This window comes from Scyliorhinus torazame, chromosome 27, assembly GCF_047496885.1.
Source record: "Scyliorhinus torazame isolate Kashiwa2021f chromosome 27, sScyTor2.1, whole genome shotgun sequence".
Classification (NCBI taxonomy): Eukaryota; Metazoa; Chordata; class Chondrichthyes; order Carcharhiniformes; family Scyliorhinidae; genus Scyliorhinus; species Scyliorhinus torazame.
Window position 1 is genome coordinate 31,621,134 of NC_092733.1, and position 23,930 is coordinate 31,645,063.

A 23,930-nucleotide genomic window follows, 5' to 3' on the forward strand; every position below is an offset into this window, starting at 1 on the left:
GGCCTCTTGCATGTTAAGAGGTTTCTTTAATTTTAAAGATCACATTTGTTTGTTTAAAAGTACTTCAAGAGCGCTAAGCCCAGTCATCCGGTGATTCACAGTATAGAATTTAAGACAAATTACACCAAATGAAATATTTACCTTTTTAAAGACTTATGGCGAAATAAAAACTTGGATTGCGAGGCGTTAAACTTTTAAAACCGCATCTAAGGTTTTGTGACATTTAGTGTACAAATAATTGAGCTCGGAAGTAACCGCGTGTAGCAATCTTCAGGATGAGCACATAATATATAAAATAAGCGATAGCTTTACTGCCACTTCATTATTTAATTTACAATTCTGTAACCGAAAAGATGAAATGTTGTGAAATGTTTGCAGTTTAAAGGAGGCGGACATCCTCGGGAATCTAGGGTAGACAGTACGGAATAGTGTCTGAGTGCTTTAGCAGGGAACAACTCTGTGGCAATACCGTGTGTTTTCAGCGTCTCTAATAGGTTGTCACCGAACAACAATAACCATTTGGGCAGTTAAACACTTCTTTGTGCGCACGCTACAGTGCTTGTTGAAATTTATGGATTTTTCTAATACGATCGTGTGTAGAGATTTAAATATTTTTAAATAATTCCACCTATAATCCAAGGTGTTTAACGTGTTTAGATATCAAAGCGAAATTCGAGTTCGGGAGCCATTTCCAGCCCTTGTTGAGTATTTTCAGGTCCAGCCGCTGTTCTGGGAAAGATTGCTCGTTAGCCTAATGTTTGTTTATATTGTTGATTTTCTGAATACTGCGCATTCTGCAGATGTGTTCTGCCTGCTGAACTCAGCGATTGCCATTCTCGCACTTTGTGGAAAGCGATCCTAACGTGTTTTTAATTACTTTGCAGAAAACACGCGTTAAACTGTCACAGGATGAAACCGGCTCTCTTCAGCGTGTTATGCGAAATCAAAGAAAAAACAGGTACTGTTTAGCAAATCCGCTTGCAAGACCTTTCCCAATGTGGAGTTAGACAGACATGTTAGTGCGATCAGAACCCGCGCCGGTTACTTGCCAGTACCGAGCAGACCGGACCAACTGCTTATCGTTTCTTTAGCTGATCATTGGCGGTTTTTGCTGGTTTTCCTGGTTTGTATTTCCGTCGCTTGGTGTAATTTAAGTTTTTAAAAAATGGTGATTTGGACGAAATCGGCGAAAATAATGATTTGAGCAAAAAGTGAAAGCGCGACTTTCAGATTGTTACCTGCTGAATTTAATTGTGTTGAAATTAGTTGCACCCATTTTCGGTGATTTACATAAAAACGAGAGTGGTGTAAAGAATTTGCAAGTGCGTTAGGTGTAAATGTGTATATATTTAGGAAATACGAAGATTACCAAAAAATCATAATGTGTGAAAGTAGGAACCTAGAAAAGAACCGGTGGGCTGGAAATGGCAGATCTCGGAAGCTTTGTACAAGCACAATAGCAGCAGAAATCTCAGGACAAAGGCATCCCCGTTTCCTTTTATTATCCGGCGATTAGCAATCACTTCACAAAGTTTGGACCTTTTGTCTGTTCTAAAGATTGTTAATGAGCCTATGGAGAAGTCTTTTTTTATTAGTTTGGGGAACGAGCCAAAATAAAGGCGATTGAATTACTATTCTCGGGCATTATTTAAACAGTTTAAAAGATCTAAGGTTTTTCAAAAGATGGTAAAAGGAGAATACACGCTAGACCTTACAAGAGGGAAATATTTATCTCACCTTGCTGTGTTTGATCTTTTAAGACCATATTTGTTTGATCAACTATGCTGCTAAAATATAAGAATCAATCATGTTTATTATTAATCCTGACCAAAAAAAATTGACGATGTGGCATCTTTTGGTCGCAGCTGATCTAATTGGAACCTAAATGATATCTAATCTAATATATGCATTTTAAACATACTTCAAGAAGGATAATGTAAACAGAGTTGCAAATTTAGCTGAGATTTGTTTATCATAGGTTCAGAAAATTAATTTAGATTCTGTTGCATCATAAATTGTAATTGGGGATTTTCAAGGAATACTGTAGAATTGACTGGAAGTTTGTGGTTTCTAATGCATTTCTTTGACTACTATATGTGTAACTGTATCACACTAATTATTTGTTTTGAAAACAACATGGATATGCCTTTTTGAATCTGTATTTAGCTTTTGTATTCTTGTGTTGTAATAGTTTTAGATCAATACTGCCCACTGTTTTATTTTTTTCAAATAGCCGCATTTAGAAATGATCAGCCTCAATTTACAATGTGGCGTAAACTTGTACAGTGCAAAATGCTTCTGGATGTCTTGAAGCTAAATCATCCAATGAATAAAGCTATGCAATAATACCTTGCATTTCTGCTGCCGAAAGTATAGCTATTCTAGATCAGAGTGATTGCTAATGCTTTATTTTTCTGCATCTTCAACAGTAATGTTGAAAAAAGCTGAAAGATTCACTGAAATGTTACATCACATTCAATTTTGGCAACTGGAGTTGTCAGACTGCAGGAAGTCTGGTTCTGGGCTTGTTGCACATCTGACAATCTCACCAAAACATCCTAAATTTTTCAGAATTCTAGTAGAAGGAATGGAAATCTCACTGATGAGAGTTTTATTATAGTCTTTCAGTTCTAGTGTTATGTAGTATGTTTTACTGATATTGTACATGTCTTTATGAAAATCCAACCTCCATACATATGGAATAGATGTTCACCTGCAATGTGATCTGATCCATGTCTCTCTTTATTCAGCCTACTAGGCTAACTTGAAAGTAGGTTGTGGTCAGCCTGAGTGCAGTCATCCCACAGCCGGCCACAACAATACACAGCTTTTTTTTTTGCGGGAGGAATATTTTTGTACTTGATGCCTTCACTAAAACCAAATCATCTCTTTGGTCTGCTGCTAAGTATTCAACAGATATTCTCCACATGAAAAGGAAATATGAGATTTCATACAGTGGAAGGTCTCTCATGCAATGGGTTAATACGCTGGCCTTTCACCTCTTGTGACCCAAGTTCAACTCTCTCCCAGATTGCTGCAATTAATGTTGCCTCTCTGAGCTGCACCAATTTGATGTGAAATGGGTTTTGGATAGTTTTGAATCTAGTTCCTGATGAGCAGGAATCTATAGAAAACAATCACCCTAATTTTGCACTAATTGGTATAAGTTGGCAATCTTGCTCTGAGGGATGTCAAACCTGGTATGAGAATTGGAAAATCTCTCTGATGCATTAATGAGTAACTGAGGCACACCGTTCAAGCAAATTAAAGGGTCTCAGTGTCTTAAGACATCGAGGATGCTTGATGACAGTGGGTGGAAGAGAAAATGCCTTCCACATCCCAGCACTAGTATCCACTATTTATTGGGCTCAAAATTCACATACAAATTTCAAAATAGTCCCACAGTAAGTCACAAGGTAGTTATGGGTCTAGGAGTAGGTATCCAAGATTAGAAGTAAAATAGATTCTAGAAATCTGAAACAAAAACAGAAAAAGTTGGAATTATGCAGAAGGTTTTTCAGAACTGGTTGGAGAGAGGATCTCTGTTCAAAATAAATAATGAATAATCTATTTTTTGTTTTCTTGAATGCTGACAGATCTACCCAGACTTGGAATCATAGATTCATAGAATCATAGACTTCTTGCAATACTGTGGGATTGAGCCATTGAAGCCAAAATAATCCCAGATTTGGCTCTGATATATGTGCAATTTTAGACCAAATTGTATGTGGGGCATCAACGGGTTGGGCCAATATAATGGGGCTAATAGGCTTTCAGCTGCTGAGTTTTGACTGTGGACTCTTCCCCCACCCCCCAAAAAAACACACAACCCTGGGCGCACATGTATTTAGTGCCAGACCTGATTCTGTTGTCCTGTCTGGTAGAATGTCCACTAGCCATTATCTAGGCTCTTATGCAGAATGGCCATTTGGAAAATGTTTTAGAAGGATGCTAGAGCTGTTGGCAATGTACTGGAATGTGACCCTCAGCCTTCAGGAGAGGAGAATATTTTACTTAATCATAAAAATGCTGTGTAGCGTTTTAAGTCAAACTTGTGTTTTTGAACATTGATTTTGTGCTCAATCATACAGCCTAACAAAGGTGCAAAGGACAGTGTATGATTAAAGAGAAAAGGGCTGGCTTCTAGGTAAACTTCTAAAACATTTTTTCAAAGAAGACCCCTCATTTCAGGTTTCTGGAACAGGGAACCACTAACTGGACACATGAAGGAGTAAAACCTCACTCTTAACTCTTCCCTGTTTTGTATTTGGAATGTGAAATTGTATTGATGCATTTTATTTTGAATGTGACTGCCTTGGTGATCTCAGCTAAACCTTGGGAATCAACTTGTGGAACGCATTGAGTGTCTTATGGAGTTTCAGGAACCATATAATATTTACATGCATCAAGCTACTGAGAATGGACCCTGATTTGGCATTTATCCACCAATGCGCTTCTAAGTACAGCTCTTTTTAAATCTCTGGGCTCATGAATTTGATCAAGAAATTGCAAATGCACTAGTGATAATTTACCAAAATTCACTAGACTCTGGGGTGGTCCCGGCAGATTGGGAATTAGCAAACGTGACACCACTGTTTAAAAAAGGAGGTAGGCCGAAAGCGGGTAATTATAGACCAGTGAGCTTAACTTCGGTAGTAGGGGGGAAGATGCTGGAATCTATCATCAAGGAAGAAATAGCGAGGCATCTGGATGGAAACTGTCCCATTGGGCAGACGCAGCATGGGTTCATAAAGGGCAGGTCGTGCCTAACTAATTTAGTGGAATTTTTTGAGGACATTACCAGTGCGGTAGATAACGGGAGCCAATGGATGTGGTATATCTGGATTTCCAGAAAGCCTTTGACAAGGTGCCACACAAAAGGTTGTTGCATAAGATAAAGATACATGGCATTAAGGGGAAAGTAGTAGCATGGATAGAGGATTGGTTAATTAATAGAAAGCAAAGAGTGGGGATTAATGGGTGTTTCTCTGGTTAGAAATCAGTAGCTAGTGGTGTCCCTCAGCGATCAGTGTTGGACCCACAATTGTTCACAATTTACATAGATGATTTGGAGTTGGGGACCAAGGGCAATGTGTCCAAGTTTGCAGACAACACTAAGATGAGTGGTAAAGCAAAAAGTGCAGAGGATACTGGAAGTCTGCAGAGGGATTTGGATAGGTTAAGTGAATGGGCTAGGGTCTGGCAGATGGAATACAATGTTGACAAATGCGAGGTTATCCATTTTGGTAGGAATAACAGCAAAAGGGATTATTATTTAAATGATAAAATATTAAAACATGCTGCTGTGCAGAGAGACCTGGGTGTGCTAGTGCATGAGTCGCAAAAAGTTGGTTTTCAGGTGCAACAGGTGATTAAGAAGGCAAATGGAATTTTGTCCTTCATTGCTTGAGGGATGGAGTTTAAGACGAGGGAGGTTATGCTGCAATTGTTAGTGAGGTGTTAGTGAGGCCACACCTGGAGTATTGTATTCAATTTTGGTCTCCTTACCTGAGAAAGGACGTACTGGCGCTGGAGGGTGTGCAGAGGAGATTCACTAGATTAATCCCAGAACTGAAGTGGTTGGATTACGAGGAGAGGTTAAGTAGACTGGGACTGTACTCGTTGGAATTTACAGGGATGAGGGGGGATCTTATAGAAACATATAAAATTATGAAGGGAATAGATAGGATAGATGCGGGCAGGTTGTTTCCACTGGTGGGTGAAAGCAGAACTAGTGGACATAGCCTCAAAATAAGGGGAAGTAGATTTAGGACTGAGTTTAGGATGAACTTCTTCACCCAAAGGGTTGTGAATCTATGGAATTCCTTGCCCAGTGAAGCAGTAGAGGCTCCTTCATTAAATGTTTTAAAGATAAAGATAGATAGTTTTTTGAAGAATAAAGGGATTAAGGGTTATGGTGTTCGGGCCGGAAAGTGGAGCTGAGTGCACAAAAGATCAGCCATGATCTCATTGAATGGCGGAGAAGGCTCGAGGGACCAGATGGCCTACTCCTGCTCCTAGTTCTTATGTTCTTATGTTATAGGACAAACTAAGTAAGAAATGCAAATAGGACTTGAGTTGCTTGGATTTCAAGGGCAACATGTTGCTATACACTGGAACATAATTTTGTGAGAAGACCTTGTTGCTAGTTAGAACAGTGTGAACCAGCTTAATAGGTTGATATTAGTAAAGAGGATGTGCTGGAAATTTTGAAATGTATCAGGATAGATATGTCCCCTGGGCCTGACGGGATATGCCCAAGGTTACTACGGGAAGCGAGGGAGGAGATTGCTCAGCCGTTGGCGGCGATCTTTGCGTCCTCACACTCCACTGGAGTAGTACCGGATAATTGGAGGGAGGCGAATGTTGTTCCCCTGTCCAAGAAAGGGAATAGGGAAATCCTGGGAATTACAGACCAGTCAGTCTTGTGTCTGTGGTGAGCAAAATATTGGAAAGAATTCTGAGAAATAGGATTTATGATTATTTAGAAAAACATAGTTTGATTAAAGATACCCAGCAAAGCTTTTTGAGGGGCAGGTCATGCCTCAAAAGCCTCATTGAATTCTTTGAGGATGTGACGAGACACATTGATGAAGGTCGGGCAGTGGATGTGGTGTATATGGATTTCAGTAAGGCATTTGATAAGGTTCCCCATGGTAGGCTCATTTAGAAAGTTAGGGGGCATGGGATACAGGGACATTTGGCTATCTGGATACAGAATTGGCTGGCCGAGAGAAGACAGCGAGTGCTGGCGGATGGAAAGTATTCCGCCTGGTGGTCGGTGACCAGTGGTGTCCCACAGGGATCTGTTCTGGGAACTCTACACTTTGTGGTTTTTATAAATGACTTGGATGAGGAAGTGGAAGGTTGGGTTAGTAAGATTGCCGATGACACGAAGGTTGGTAGAGTTGTAGATAGTGTCGAGGGCTTTTGCAGGTTACAACAGGACATTGACAGGATGCAGAGCTGGGCTGAGAAGTGGCAGATGGAGTTCAACCTAGATAAATGTGGTGATTCATTTTGGAAGGTCGAATTTGAATGTGGAATACAGGATTAAAGGCAGGATTCTAGGAAGTGTGGGGGAACAGGGATCTTGGGGTCCCCATACATAGGTTCCTCAAAGTTGCCACCCAGGTTGATAGGGCTGTTAAGAAGGCGTATGGTGTGTTGGCTTTCATTAACAGGGAGATTGAGTTTAAGAGCTGCGAGGCTTTGCTGCAGCTTTATAAAACCCTGGTTAGACCACACTTGGAATATTGTGTCCAGTTCTGGTCACCTCATTATAGGAAGGATGTGGCTGCTTTGGAGAGGGTGCAGAGGAGATATACCAGGATGTTGCCTGGACTGGAGGGCATGCCTTATGAAGAAAGGTTGAGGGAGGGCAGCACGGTGGCTCAGTGGTTAGCATTGCTGCCTCATGGCGCCGAGGTCCCAGGTTCGATCCCAGCTCTGGGCCACTGTCCGTGTGGAGTTTGCACATTCTCCCCGTGTTTGCGAGGATTTCGGCCCCACAACCCAAAGATGTGCAGGGTTAGGTGGATTGGCCACGCTAAATTGCCCCTTTATTGGAAAAAATGAAGTGGGTATTCTAAATTTATAAAAAGAAGAAGAAAGATTGAGGGAGCTAGGGCTTTTCTCACTGTAGCGAAGAAGGAAGAGAGGTGACATGTTAGAGGTGTACAAGGCGATGAGAGGCATGGGGAGAGTGGATAGCCAGAGACTTTTCCCCAAGGCAGAAATGGCTGTCACAAGGGGACATAATTTTAAGGTGATTGGAAGAAGGTTTAGGGGAGATGTCCGAGGTAGGTTCTTTACACCGAGTGGTGGTGCGTGGAATGCACTGCCTGCGGAGGTGGTGGAGTCTTGGAGCCATTCGGGACATTTAAGCGACTCTTGGACAGGCACGTGGACAGCAGTAAATTGAAGGGGTGTAGGTTAGGTTGATCTTAGATTAGGATAAATGGTCGGCACAACATCGTGGGCCTTACTGTTCTATGTTCTATTACATTGAATGTGGTAACCCAGGATTGTGTGTTCCTATAGATACAAGGGAGTTTTTAAATATCCTACTGAGCAGGATTTCAAATTAATTTTGGTTTCTTGGTGTATCTGAATGGTAACTTGCATTGAAAGTATTTTCCAACTGTGGCATTTGTGGCTCTTAAGATGCACTTGTGACATGATACTGGTGCCATGTGAGTCAGTTCAAATTGATTGGTAATTTTGTGTTGATTTATTTAAGATGGGCAGCACGGTAGCACTGGTTTAGCACTGTTGCTTCACAGCGCCAGGGTTCCAGGTTTGATTTCCGGCTTGGGTCACTGTCTGTGCGGAGTCTGCACGTTCTCCCCGTGTCTGCGTGGGTTTCCTCCGGGTGCTCCGATTTCCTCCCACAAGTCCCGAAAGATGTGTAGTTAGATCATTTTGACATTCTGAATTCTTCCTCTGTACCGCAGGTGCCGGAATGTGGCGACTGGGGGCTTTTCACAGTACTTTTGCAGTGTTAATGTAAGCCTACTTGTGACAATAAAGATTATTTAAACAAAAAAGATGGTAACATTTGTGCCATGCTGGAGTGGATTGAGTTGTGTAACGTGGAACAGGTTTGCAGTTGTCTTCAGTAAACTGGAGAGGCCATGGGTGTTGGAGTGAATCATAATCTGTTGGACAAAGGGAGACTAGATTAGGGATGGCATACAAGGGTTTTCAGAATATGCTGTGTATATTCTTATTTTGGAAATTGGCAGATGAGCTAATATCATTTGAAAATTAGTATGGTAAGAGTGACATAGCAGGAACTTAAGGGCACAAACATACGTTCACAAGAAAATGTGTAGCTTCTGGAATAGATGCAGCATATTGAGGTGTTGAGTGAGAATGCAGGAACAGATCCTATATTTGATTTCTTGCATAGATGTGTATCTCTTGTTGACAGTACATTAGACTTCATGATTAAATTTGCTTTTAAGGCATTGGAATACGGGTGTCCAAACTGTGTCCTAAGACTCGGTCATCACCATTGAGGCTGAGGCAGTTCTATAAATATCTGCTTGCATTTCTTGAAGGGCTGTTGCCTCATTAGTGGATCAATCATAATTCAGAACACCAAGAATGTTGGGTAACTTTTCATATAATTCAGTGGCATTTCTTGAGGTGGATGGCGAAGTTTGGATATCTCCGGAGTAGAGATATCTTCTGGATAGAAAGTTTAAATTTATTGATTTAAACAATTTTTTTTTCAATTTAAGGGGCAATTTAGTGTGGCTTATCCACCTACACTGAACATATTTGGGCTGTGGGGTTGAGACAGACGCAGACACTGGAAGAATGTGGAAAATGTGCAAATTCCTCACGGACAGTGACCCTGGGATGGAATCCAACCCGGGTCCTCGGCGCCGTGAGGCAGCAGTGCTAATCACTGCGCCACTGTGCCACCCAATTTATTGATTTTTATCACTGTTGTAGCTTGCAATTTCAAGCATTTGACATTTGGCTTTGGCTTGTACATGTGAGATTTCAGTTAGCTGACTTGTTAAAATAGGGTTGATATATTGATAGAGAATGTGGGTGTAATATTAGTACATTTTGGAATTGTATAAATCCACTCAGCAAGCTCTTTCTGTATACTAGCTTAGAGTTTATTTTTTTGAAGGGAGAAATAATTGAGGAGTTCTGGTCAAATACTGATAATTTCTTTGAAATGGCAATTGGTTACTGAAGATTACCAGGTGCTGTTAAAGTTAGAATCCCCCAATGTCTGCCTCTGGTTTACCGAACATGTGATTTGAGCTCTGGTCCTATGGACTTGAAACGTTAACTGTTTCTCTCTCCACAGATGCTGCCAGATCTGTTGAGTCTTTTCAATATTTTGTGATTTGTCTTCCTGACTCCTCTCTTTACATTATGATCATTTGTAATGGTAGCACAAGTGGCCAGCACTGTGGCTTCACAGCGCCAGGGTCCCAGGTTCAATTCCCCGCTGGGTCACTGTCTGTGCCGAGTCTGTATGTTCTCCCTCTGTCTGCGTGGGTTTCCTCGGGGTGCTCCGTTCCTCCTACAATCCAAAGATGTGCAGGTTAGGTGGATTGGCCAAGGTAAATTGTCCTTGGTGTCCAAAATAAAGGTTAGATGGGGTTATTGGGTTACGGGGATAGGGTGGAAGTGAGGGCTTTAGTGGGTTGGTGCAGACTCGATGGGCCGAATGGCCTCCTTCTGCACTATATTCTTTCCTTTGGAAAGATTAAATGATTAGTGGAATTGCTTGCTGATTAAAAATAAAATTGCCCATTGTAAGATTGTATACTGTCTGCACTGTAAATTCTATGATAATCTATGAAAGTTTCAATTCAGCAAACACAGTCTGCTTTTGGATCATCTTCTGTACATAAGACTAATTTTACCCTATTTGAACAAATTCAATAAATTTTATAAAACAAACAGTTGACTGTTATTGAGTTATAACTGGATCAGGACTAGCATAGATAACCACACAGATTTGATGGGCAGTTTTTGTAAACAGTTCATGGTGGTCAATGAAAAATTTAAAACTGCTCAAAACAGTTGAGCAGAAGTTTGTGCACTGCCTTTAAAGATCTCGATGTCCATAATTACTAAATAATTTTAAACTTTGCTATCTGTGGGTGGTTTGTGTCAATAAACAGTTAAACCTAATTACGGAATTCCACAATAAGCCAGCTATGGACATACCTGGAGAACTAATTTAGCTGTTGAACAAGAATTAAAGCATTAATACAAAAGCAAAATACTGCTAATGCTGGAAATCTTAAATTAAATCAGAAAATGCAGGAAATATTCCAGCAGCACCTGTGGAGAAAATAGCAATTAACATTTCCGGGCAATGACCTTTCATCAGACACTGCTTTTTATTTTTGGGCTTTTTATTTTTGGGATAGTTTCTATTAAAAAAAACTAGATTCTCTGTGCGTGAGAGTAAGGACAATAGAGTGAAAACTTTTTTGCATAAGGTTAAAAATTAAATGAGAATACAAATACAGAAATAACCAATTTGATAGTTTGTGAAAAGTTACAGCAAGTATTGATGCATTTGAAACAAGTCTTGGGGGTGTAGGGATAGGATTGAAATTGGTCATTCGAGTGTGGGCACAGGAGGGAATACTATAGTGGCCTTAACAATTTTTTCTTGTTACTTCATTGCATGTTCCTGTTTGCTCATGGGACATGTTGGAATATACTGCCTGAAAGGGTGATGGAAGATGCTTCAATAGTAACTTTCTGAAGGAAATTGGATAAATACTTAAAAGGGGAAACAACAGGAGGCTATGGCAAAAGAACAGGGGAGTGGAATTAATTGGGTAGCTCTTTCAGACAGCTGGCAAGGCATGATGGACTGAATAGTCTGCTTCTGTACTCCATGATTCTATACTATATGATTATGTTACAAGTTGCAGCTTATGTTTGTTGTAGTGAAGCCTGAATGAGGAGCAGTGAATTGTGTGCAGCAATAAGGTTACAGCCAGGAGACTGATAAATAGGGCATGTATGCCTTATTCTAGAAGGTTAGTACCATGCAAAGGTGGTGCAGCTAGGATTCAACAAGGAAAGGGCCATATGGAAGATCAAAGCTGAATGAATCGGACTGCGCTGGAAATTTGAATTGACGCACAATGTAGGATTTGATAGAGGATAACAGAATGGTGCAGTGTTGTGGTATTGGTCATCCTGGTTATGACTGACTGAAATTTATAAGATGTCGTTTCAACCATTAAATTCTCCACACTTCTAAAAGCAAAGCAAGCAAAAATCTACATCTTCTCATGTAAATTATCTTTAATATTGTTTTGTGATTATATAACGCTGTTGCCAATTTTTATAGCTAGTGTGCAAAATTATGTGGCTCCAAAAATTGCTGGGGCAACGTATCTGGTAGTGAACACATTGATCTGAATTTCTTCCCTCATCCTTCAGATCTTGTTATTTTTGTACTGGAAATTGTGGGATATGCAAAATAATAATGGTGCAGTGACATCAAAAGTGGCCTCACCTGAGATCTCTTGAGAGTCTGGTCTACCTTGGAGTGCAAATGAGAGTGAAATCGGATAGAGAAAGAGAAATCAACAGAAAGAAAGATTGGATTCAGGGACCAGAAGGGAAAGTAAGAAAAAAAAAAGAATTAATTTTTCAAACCTCTCAGAAAAATTTGCTATCCACGTTTTTGATTATTTCCTTCTGGAACTCTAGGATTAAAAGATCATATTAAAATCATGTTATTAACAGTATCCTTGCAACAAGAAATGTCAGCTTTCAATTCATATTTATGACACAAATCCAGCAAATTCATGACCGTCATGGGGTGGTTGATGATGAGCTCCAGTTCTTGTGAGGCACACATTGATTTGCAACTTTGGTGCATCTCTTTCCGTCACAAATTGTTGTTTCTTTTTATGCACTAATAATGTCAGGCGATTATTTGACCATCAACATCTGAGTCATACAGTTTCTGTTGGAGCCTACTTGCAATAGTATTATGATTGGGCTCATATGCTGTTTACTGAATATCTTTAAAACCAAAGGGTCCTGCAAAGTTTGTTCACCTAGGCTTAGAAGGTAATTCTGTCAGTGTTTAGCTCAATGTAGTATTTTGCTACTGTCACAAAATATAGTTCAGAAGTTTCTTGCTGTTGAACGTTTACTTGACACTTCTCTCGTTCTGTCAATCAAGTACAGTTATGAAATTTTCTGAACATTTAAGTAGACCTGGAACAAAGTGCCAAGTGAGTTATGACTTCTTGGTTGGTAGAGACCATCTTATGTCACTGCCAGTTGTCAGTGTATGATGTGCAGGTTAGGTGGATTGGCCATGATCAATATACGGGGTTAGGGCGGGGGAGTGGACCTAGGTAGAGTGCTCTTTTGGAGGGTTGGTGCAGACTGTATGGGCCGAATGGTCTCCTATACTGTAGGGTTTCTATGGATCCAACTGAGCTGGATCTTGTAATGGAATAAATTTGCAGGACATTTAATCGTCTTTGTAAAGTGGCTGCGAACCTTGTTTAAACATAACTGTACATCCTGAACTGTTTGCCTCTGCCTGGAGCTAAGCCACATATGTCCATTTTGTCTCCTGAGGTAATAGTTTGCAACAACTGTCCATAATCTGTGTAGAATAATGAATAATAATTATCCCAGCATGAGTCATTGCCTTCAGCAGAGAGAAACCTGGGGAAGAAAATTGTAAGCAATGAAAATAGGCTGTTTTTCTGGCAAATCACAGCTGCTGTTTCCACAGATCACTTATCGATAGCCAAGTATTTTTGACATTCCTAAGGAATACCAGATTTAAGATTTTTGTCTTGTCTTGCACATCACATTTAACGTGATAAACTTTAGGGTTTTGGGATAGATTTTCAATAACTTTGAATATAATATTTCCTTATGGTAATGTATGGTTTTGGTCGTTTCAATTGTTTTTTCCCTTTTGCCTGAGTGCAGTTATAAGTATTGTTTTAAGATGAGAGGAAAGCCAGCTATGAATAGGAATTTGATGCATTTCTTTGGATTGATCAATCCTTTGATGCTAACAATTGTTGGGTCAAATTAAATGTAAATTCAGTTGCTCAACATTGATATCAACTACCCTTTTTTATAACAAAATTTAAACTCTCTACCAGGCAATCTCTGTAGGATGTATCAATTCACAGGATGCTTTCCACAACATTAGCGGACATTTGACCTCTACAGTTTTGTTGAACCAAATTTTGTTGTTTTGAGACACAATCATTCAATCCTAAATTTCTAATTTGGCAGGACTACCTTGGCTTTATAATTTGTTGTGTTATCCCAATCTAAGGGAGGTCATCGGATTGGGTTGACATAAATAAGCATGTCTCCAGGTTTCCCATTTTGAACAAAGTAGCTTGATGTCAGCAATTTGTATGCTATTAATAAAAGTACATGGTGAATAGTCTTTTTCAGTTGTGAGGTGAAAAAACTGCAAATTGTCACACTATGATTATGATTATTTTGGGTAAGAAGAAGCTTTTCAATTAAGCCCTTGCTGGTGCTCTTAAGTTCGCAATACCATAAGAGTATTTATTAAATGTTTTCATATATAGTCTGCAAAAAAAATTTTTTAAGATGTATGTAAGAAAATTGGTATTCATGGTTGATTCTGACTATGCTCAAGTAATAGTTGGTTTTGGTATCTAATTTTAGAAATCTTGTAGAATAACTGATAATTGGAATAATTGGCCTATCTTATAGACTATAATAGTATTTTTCTTCTGTTCACAAGTGTAATTATTTGATACTGGTAGTTATTAAATGCAATAGGCATTCACATTAGACAGAGTGTCAAACCTATGAATGGCTATTGCTGTTTGGAAGTATAAAATCTTCTGAAAGCAGCTATTCATCATGTACTTTGTGTCTGTCATTCAGGGAACTTCTAATCCTGAACTGACCTATTTTTATACTATTTATGCATATTTTTGTAGAAAATGTGTTTTTGCTTAGTCCTTTATGCGCTCTTGCTTTTTATATATTTAAGGATAAAATATACAATATATGTGCAAGATATTTATAATTTATCCCAACATTTTTTAGTTGATCTTTTGTGAAGTATTCTGCCCAAGCAGTTTTGAGAGTGAGTGGATAATTAGAACCTGACTGGGAAAGAGCAGAATGAGGGTTGGCGATTGGGCAGGCAGGGTAGGGGTGCGGTGGTGGGGTGGAAAAGGCACATAAACTACTTCATCAAGGAGTGGTGAGTCAGATATTTCATCTGAGGTGGAGTGGGAGATTGCTGTGGTGAATTGGGGACTGTGCTTCCCTAACCCCATGTCACGGTTGGAATGGAGGAGGGTTCATGATTAAAAATATTAATTCTGCCTCCTGATTTTTAATGAACTGATAACAGTTGGGGGTGGGAGGATTCGGTCGCACGGCCACCTCATTAGCTGTTTGAGAGGGAAAGGTAGCTGAAAGGTTGTTCAAAAAAGTTTGTGTTGCAGTTGAGGTGCATTGGAGTTGTCGGTGCCAGGACAACAGACCTTACTTGGCTTTCAGCAGTCAAGAGGAGCTTTGCTTGGGTTCCTGAGAATATTGCATATTTATAAAGGAACCTCAGCCAGTACCTATTCTTGTGCCTTACACTTCATTATGTCATGGATCTTTCACTCTGAGCAGGATGAAAGATGAAACATTTCCTCACAATAATACCATACAGGTATACAATGTAAATGTCCTAGCACAGTGGTAAGCACTGTTGCTTCACAGCTCCAGGTTCCCAGGTTCGATTTCTGGCTTGGGTCACTGTCTGTGTGGAGTCAGCACGTTCTACCCGTGTCTGCGTGGGTTTCCTCCGGGTGCTCTGGTTTCCTCCCACAGTCCAAAGATGTGCAGTTTAGGTGGATTGGCCATGCTAAATTGCCCTTGGTGTCCAAAAAGGTTAGGTGGGGTTGCTGGGTTGAGGGGATAGGGTGGAGGTGTGGGCTTGGGTAGGGTGCTCTTTCCAGGGGCCAATGCAGACTCGATGGGCCGATTGGCCTCCTTCTGCACTGTAAATTCTATGATTAAAGTGAAATCTGCAGAGGTGGCATGGTGGTGCCTCACGCCGCCGAGGACCCGGGTTAGATCCCGGCCTCTGGTTACTGTCTCTGTGGAGTTTGCACATTCTCCCTGTGTCTGCGCGGCTCTCACTCCCACAACCCAAAGATGTGCAGGGTAGGGGAATTGGCCACATTAAATTGCCCCTTAATTGGGGGAAAAAAAGAATTGGGTACTCTTAAATTTTTTTTTTATAAAGTGCAATCTGCAGTACAACTGGCACTGGGAATAAGTGTAAATGCTTTTGCCATTGATAAAGCCTGAAATTAGACTTCTCAATCAAATTTGAAATGCAGTTTTTGCAACCCATTTAGCAAAGTTTACTCTATAATGAATGTCATATCTATTTTCAGAAACCGTACTTCTGTTACTGTTATTATTAGTCATGTTTCTTAGGTAAAGTGTTAAATGTTGACCAATATGTCAACATTCCACGATGAGTTTTGCTTTGTATTGCTTAAAAAAAGACGTGTTGTCGAAGCTTTATTTTTCATTTATCAATGAAGAATGCCAAATTTTAAAGTGAGAAATATTTATTCTGTCTGAGAAAAGTGTGCTGATTGGTTAGAAAGTTGACTCTGGGGCTTTCCTTAGATTTTTGTTTAATCCAAAAAAGCACAAGTTCCTTTTGCCTGTGGAGGACAGATCCCTATTTGTAAATATATGTAGCTTCTAGCACGCATAAGTGAGTCACATTTTGAGCCCAACTGATAATCTTAAATTTCATTTTGGTGTAATTCAGAGGGCACTTGGAATTGTACAGCAAGTCCTGTCTAACCGTGGAATGTCAGTCTTCCTGCGCTGGTTAATTTAATAATATTTGACTATCTCATTGTGCAGTTGGAACAAACCCTAATATTACAGTAGTAAAGTTACTTGAGTTGCAATAGCAGAGCATTTAGAAATGTAAATGAATAATATAATCAGGCATAGTCAGCATGACTTCATGAAAGGGAAATCATGCAGGACAAATTAATTAGAATTCTTTGAGGTGGAAGCAAGCAGGATAGATAAAGGGGAACCAATAGATGTAATATACTTGGATTTCCAAAAAGTGTGTTTGATAAGGTATCACACAAAAGGCTACTTAAGATAAGAGCCTACGGTGTTGGGAGTAGAATATTAGCATGGATAGAGGATTGGCTAACTAACAAGACAGGGCAGCATGGTGGCGCAGTGGTTAGCATTGCTGCTTCACGGCGCCGAGGTCCCAGGTTCGATCCTGGCTCTGGGACACTGTGCGTGTGGAGTTTGCACATTCTCCCCGTGTTTGTGTGGGTTTCGTCCCCACAACCCAAAAGATGTGCAGGGTAGGTGGATTGGCACGCTAAATTGCCCCTTAATTGGAAAAAATGAATTGGGTATTCTAAATTTATTTTAAAAGGCAAGTGGTGAGGATGACTATACAGAGGGATATAGACAGGTTAGGTGAGTGGGCAAAAATTTGGCAGATGGGACATAGTGCATGTAAATGGGAAGTTATGCACTTGGTATAAAGGAGCTGAATATTTTAAAGCTTCAGCTCTGAGGGATTTGGGGGTCCTCGTGCATAAATCACAAGCTAGCAGGTAATGGGGAAGGCCTTTGTTTCAATGGGAATGGAGTATTAAAATAGGGAAGTCTTTCTAAAACTATACAAGGCAGTTAAACCACACCTGGAATACTGTGAACCTTTTTTCTTCAAAAACTACTATCTTTATCTTAAAAACATTTAATGAAGGAGCCTCAACTGCTTCACTGGGCAAGGAATTCGATAGATAAATGTCTTGTGGTTGTTAGTGTTGATTTCATTACTATAACTAAAATCTACATTTTGTTGAATTCCTGGGGTTCTGCTTGGTAAGAAATGAGATACACTGGGTTATAACGACTGGAGCATTATACCACACAATACACTTCATAATATTATGCTGCTAAAATGCAGGTGGTTGTCTCCATAGGTTACATATTATAATTACTTTGCATTCCTGAATTCAATTCATACTGATTGCTCTCGGGAAATATCAGAAATGAGGCTGGTTTGTTTTCATTCAAAAGAAAAATTGCAGGTCACTCTTCCAAATTGCTTCGAGGTTCAAAAACAATTGAGAATTTTTTGTTGCTGGGATTGTTTCCATGTAGATGATTTGGGTTCTTTCAACTTTTTTTTAAAACCCCAAATTTTATTTTGGAGATCTGTGGTTTAGTAAGGTAAAAAAGTGTTATGGGCAAAACATGTTCCACAAAGTTTTAAAATTCATACACGATTGACTGAAATTCTACATTTGCAAAACAGGAACAAGACACAAATGAATAGATATTTTATCAAATTGGAATGAAATGTGCCAGTAAGTAATATTGGAAAGCATCTAATGGAATAAATGAGTAATCCATTATAAAGAGCAGAAGAAGGTCACTCGGTCCATCGAGCCTGTTCTGCCCTTCAATACGATCATGGCTGATCTGATATCCTCAACTCCACTCTTTTCTCCTCCCCCCCCCCCCCCCCCCCCCCCCTTTAACCCGTAACCCTTGATTCCCTCACTGAATAAAAATCTGTTATCTCCGCGTTGAATATACTTAACCATATACTTAACCAGCCTCTACAGCTCTCTGCGGCAAAGAATTCCAAGGGGAATCAATGGAATATCTCTAAATACTTCTGAAAATGCTTTCAGCTGCCAATTTTTTATTAAATAGAGAAACCTTTTCTAATATAAAAATATAAGAAGCTCAATTTACCAAAAATAGAATAAACCTACCCACACAGTGGTATTTTGTGTATTAAAGTTTCATTATCAGTGTTTCCCACTGGAAGCCTCTGCCTGGGAATCCAAAGGCACGTATTAGGGTGCGTGACAGAGAATTCAGTCATATAAGTATATATACCGTACTGTTAACTGGCCTGAGTTTGTTCTGGAAAATGAATGGCACTTCACTGATGGAGTCGCAAATCTCTAAGTTTGCACAATGTTTGTATGCAAGTGGCGCTGATATGCACAAAACAGGCTACTTTATGATGCTGTTAAAGCTTTCGCATTGTGCAGTAGCTACATGTCACTATGGTAACTCAACTCAGTTTTGCTCTTTGATTGCAGGAAACAATAAAAAGTATTATAAATCAGATGATGTAGGTTTGGACATACACTTAACGCAGAAATAAACAATTTTTGTTTTGGCACAAAAAATATAAATTAGACAAACAATTTGGGGTAGTAGGGGTTATTGCAAAAGCTGTATATTTATAAGTGGCATCAAACTATCTGTACATATTACTACAAATGTTAATATCTTTCAGAATGTTTAGTGTATATTTCTGATGAATATTTAATTTTATAAAATGAATCAAGACTTCAGTGTGTGCAGCAGTCATGCTTTGCATCATATTGTATTAATGCATTATTTTGAATACACATATTGGGCATGGATGCAGGTGCATGCTACATGGAGGGAATAATTTAATCTGTTGAAAATGGCCCAAGATGAGAAACTCCCGACGTGCATATATTGACAGCAGGACCCAAAGGATAAAAGCACACTGCAGATGTACAGAGTTAGTTAACCCAGAAGGGTGAATGAAGACCATGAGATGGTTTAATTAAAAAAAAAAATTTAGAGTACCCAATTCATTTTATCCAATTGGGCAATTTAGCATGGCCAATCCACCAAGCCTGCACATCTTTTTGGGTTGTGGGGGCAAAACCCACGCAAACACTGGGAGAATGTGCAAACTCCACACGGACAGTGACCCAGAGCCGGGATCGAACCTGGGACCTCGGCGCCGTGAGGCAGCAGGGCTAACCCATTGCGCCACCGTGCTGCCCTTGAGATGGTTTTAAAAGACTGGAATGGAGGGGGAAAACAAGCAACTAGAAAAATATTACAGGTAAATGAAATATTCATATTATAATACCAGACTCATGACCTTGAGAGATATTAAATTTAAAAAAATGTTTGCAACACCAGAATAATTCATTGTCAGTCTGTCATAGTAAAGCTTTCAAAAAAGATTACAAATACTCTGAATTTGTGTACTAGAATTGTCACATTTTGTTCTGATTTGCAAAGCACTGGGTGCTGAGTTTCAGAATGATCCTCTAGTTCAATGTGCACGCTAAAGGGTGGGGCACTGACCTGAAAATCCTCCTGAAATCCTGAAAAATTTTGTAAGATGTTTAAGCAGTTCGAAAGAACCCGGAAAAGCAGTATCCCAGAAAAAAGTGAAGGAGGGTCGTTGTGGTAAGCAGATTGCTTAGAGAGGCAGAAAGCTTCCTCCAATAGTGTTTGCCACAATTACCCAATTCACCATATTAGTGCACATCTGTTTACTTGCAGAGTGTGTGGCATTGCCATGGATATTGTTAACAATAGCCTGTTGAAGAAGTTGTCTATTGTGTTTCTGCAGCTCTGGATGAACTGTGGGTGTGTGGAAGGGTTGGCATTTATATCTTGTAGCTGATTTTTCTCCTGGTCTGTTGCAGACTCTTAAGAAAGACCTGAGGAGGATCTGATGGTAGTTGAAGGGTCTCATCGCTGCTTAGTAACAGTGTGGACTCACTTCCCTGAAGGCACATCTTCTGTGGCTGAAGTTGGTGTTCTCTCGCCTGAGGATGCGGCATCCTCCTGTAGCTCGTCATTTTCCTTTGAAATGGTTATAAACTCCGGGAGGGATGAATTGGCGATTGAAGAAGAAAACCCACCTGTGGAGTCACAAGGACAGTAATGATTTGGATGCAACTGTTATGGAAATTTGATGGACTTTTGCAGATACTGGAGATTCACAGAATTACATTTGATAATTTCAGATGAAAACTTAGTTAATTAGCAAGCTGAGGTAAATATGGACAGTGCTTTTATCGATCAGTGGACTGTAAATATGTGTCAATAAAATCTAGCAGAATGTAGGACAGTTACTTGGTCTACATGATAGACATATTTATGGAATGGAATGGTACTTGCATAGCAGAGTGGTAAGCACTGTGGCTTCACAGCACCAGGGTCCCAGGTTCAATTCCCAGCTTGGGTCGCTGTCTGTGCGGAGTCTGCACGTTCTCCCCGTGTCTGTGTGGGTTTCCACCGGGTACTCCGGTTTCCTCCCACAGTCCAAAGACGTGCAGGTTAGATGGATTGAACATGCTAAATTGCCCTTGGTGTCCAAAAAGGTTAGGAGGGGTTATTGGGTTACAGGGGTAAGGTGAAAGTGAGGGCTTAAAGTGGGTCGGTGCAGACTTGATGGGCCAAATGGCCTCCTTTCGCACTGTATGTTCTATGTTCTAGGTGAAAACTTGCATGTGACTATTTTGGTTGTTACTGCTATGCATTATTCTCATATATATATTTTGAAAATTTATTGCAGTGTGTCTAGGAACTCAATTGTTATATTTAATGTTGAGCTCTGCTTTTTAAAAAAAAAAAAAAATTGGAAATTGCAGTCTTGTTTAATAATACGTGAGCACCAAATTGTATGGGTGCTGAAATTATACTCTGTGATAACCTCCTTGTATGAAATTCCTTTCCGTTACCTCACCAGAAACATTAATTTGCTTTAAGAAAGGATTTAACACAAAAATAGCAGAGAAATCCACATCAACTAAACATTTTACTGAATATTTGCTTATGCGCCAGCACCCCACAGCATAATTTCAGCTCCGGTTTTTGAATGCTGAATTTTATTTTGGAGTTTTTTTGCTTTGGAATATTTCTTTGATATCTTCCTTTTTTTAAAAACATTTAGTATGTCCCAATTCATTTTTTCCAATTAAGGGGCAATTTAGCGTGGCCAATCCACCTACCCTGCACATCTTTGCGTTGTGGGGGCGAAACCCACGCAATCACGGGGGAGAATGTGCAAACTCCACACGGGCAGTGACCCAGAGCCGGGATCGAACCTGGGACCTCGGCGCCGTGAGGCTGCAGGGCTAACCCACTGTGCCACCGTGCTGCCCCTTTGATATCTTCCTTAAGCAAAAGTCAGCACTGTCCCCTGCACCCACTATGCTGTTGCACATTTCATTCAGAAAAGCCTGTTTGGCTGTTTAGAAAAATTGTTAATTTTTCTTCATTTGTTTGACCCCCCCGATTTCAGCACTTTTCATGGAAAATATTGATACACTAACTGAAAATCATGGTAATATTATAGATTTGTGCATATTTTGTGGGTTGGTATGCCTTCTCATGTGTTTCATGTATGCATCAGGGCTGTTGGAATGTACTTTCACTACCTAAATAATAAAAATCTGTAAGTGTACCTTCTGTCTTCACAAATTTCCTGTTGTCATGGCTTTTGATTAATACTGTATATATTTCTGCCAATATTTCTATTGATTCTATTTCTTACTATGGGCTATCACAATTCAAACCTGCATTCAGTAGGTGGCATTGCAGCAACTTGGGTTTTATTGCTGATATCTTTAAATCTCCTGTCCTGCTGCATCATCATAAGTTCCAGAAAGTTTGTAATTGCTAGAACCACTATTTGTCGCATTTATCTCCTTCAACTTTCCTCCTCATTTTTTACATTGAATATGTTCTTCAACTGGATTACACTTTTGGGTACCATGAGAAACATCATAAGGGATGTATTAGAAACTGTTAAAATTACTTACTGTCTACTTAATTATTTGTAGAAGAAAAAAATTAAGACTGTGAAAGAGGAGGCACCTGTGACCCGTTTATATAGGTGTATATTGTAATTACAGTAAATAGCATTTTAAAATTTTCAATCTGACTCCATTTAAAATAGGGGGGGAATATGGGCAGCACGGTGGTACAGTGGTTAGCATTGCTGCCTACGGCACTGAGGACCCAGGTTCGAATCCCGGCCCTGGGTCACTGTCTGGAGTTTGCACGTTCTACCCGTGTCTGCGTGGGTTTCACCCCCACAACCCAAAAAGATGTGCAAGTTAGGTGATTGACGACGCTAAAATTGCCCCTAAATTGGAAAAAATACTTGGATACTTTAAATTTATTTTTAAAAATAGGGGGGGGAATTGAGACCTGGATCATAAAGGCGGTTTTTATCCCCTCTGGCAACTGGCTAATCTTCTAAGTGCACAGGCAAAGACCATTCAGCCTGATCAGCCATTCACTATGATAATGGCTGATCATCCAACTCCGTAACCTGTCCCCGCTTTCCCCCCCCCCTTGGATCCCTTTAGCCGCAAGAGCTATTTCTAACTCTTTCTTGAAAACATTTTTGGCCACAACTACTTTGTGATAGCAAATTCCACAGGCCGACTGACCGCTTTCTCGGTGAAGAAATTTCTTTTGTCTCAGTCCTAAATGGTTTACCCCGTATCCTTAGACTCTGACCCTGGTCCTAGACTCCCCTGCCATTGGGAATATCATTCCTGTATCTAGTCCTGTTAGAATTTTATAGGTTTCTATGATTACCCCCACCCATTCTTCTAAACTCCAGCGAATAGGATGGCCTGAGAGCTCTTTGCTTCTTTCTCGAAAAGAGGCCTGGACAATTCCCATCCACCACCACTCTCCTCTGCCAGGCTGAACTCATTCTCTCAACAACGTTTCCTTTAACTCATCCCACTTTCTCCAAATCAAAGGTGTAGCAATGGGTACCCGCATGCCTTTTTATGGGGTATGTGGAACGTTCCTTGTTGCAGGCCTACCAAGGTCCCCTCCCACAAGTCCTTTACCGATACATTGTTGACTATTTTGGTGCTGCTTCATGCTCTCATCTGGACCTGGGAAAATTCATCAACTTCGCTTCCAGTTTCCACCCCTCCACTTTCACCTGGTCCATCTCAGACACTTCCCTTCCTTGATCTTTCTGTCTCCATTTCCGGCAACAGACTATCTACTAACATCCATTACAAGCCCACTGACTCCCACAGCTATTTGGACTACAGCTCTTCGCACCCTACACCCTGTAAGGACTCCATCCCTTTCTCTCAGCTCCTTCACCTCCGTCGCATTTGTTCCGATGATGCCACTTTCCAAGTGGTGGTTTGTGTTCCTCCTTCATCAACCATGATTTCCCACCTATAGTTGTTGACGGGGCCCTCAACAGCATGCGGTCCATTTACCCTTGCTCCCTCCCAGAATAAGGACAGAGTTCCCCTTGTTCTCACATTTCACCCCACCAACCTCTGCCATTTTCAGCAACTCCAGCGTGCTGCCACCACCAAACACATCTTACCTTCTCTCCCTCTGTCAGCATTCTGCAGAGACCGTTCCCTCTGAGATAATCTAGTCCACTCCTCCACCATACCCAACACGTGCAGCTGGTGAGTGACCAAAGTGAGTGCATCATGCAGGTTTATCCTGGCTAAAGTCATGAAGCGTTTATTCTGCAGCAATCCTCTGCCAGCTGCATTGCCAGCCACTGGCAATCACTGTGGCGACAG

The 23,930-nt window shown here is 40.3% G+C and overlaps 1 protein-coding gene and 1 long non-coding RNA gene across 8 annotated transcripts in view; both read left to right on the plus strand.

Moving 5' to 3' along the window:
* The window catches only part of pbx4 (pre-B-cell leukemia transcription factor 4), a 530,484-nt gene that overhangs the window by 10,027 nt on the left and 496,527 nt on the right, over positions 1-23,930 (plus strand). For 6 of the 7 annotated variants that reach the window (XM_072491215.1, XM_072491216.1, XM_072491222.1 and 3 more), the window contains exon 2: positions 885-958. In XM_072491215.1, the coding sequence (XP_072347316.1) occupies positions 885-958 (74 nt within the window). Of the gene's footprint in view, positions 1-884; positions 959-1,017; positions 1,124-23,930 lie in introns of those variants that run through there. The other variant, XM_072491223.1, reaches the window with a different exon arrangement.
* Positions 9,386-21,828, plus strand: LOC140403337 (uncharacterized). Its single transcript, XR_011938282.1, has 2 exons — positions 9,386-12,133; positions 20,046-21,828. It is a non-coding gene; the product is annotated as an uncharacterized lncRNA (long non-coding RNA).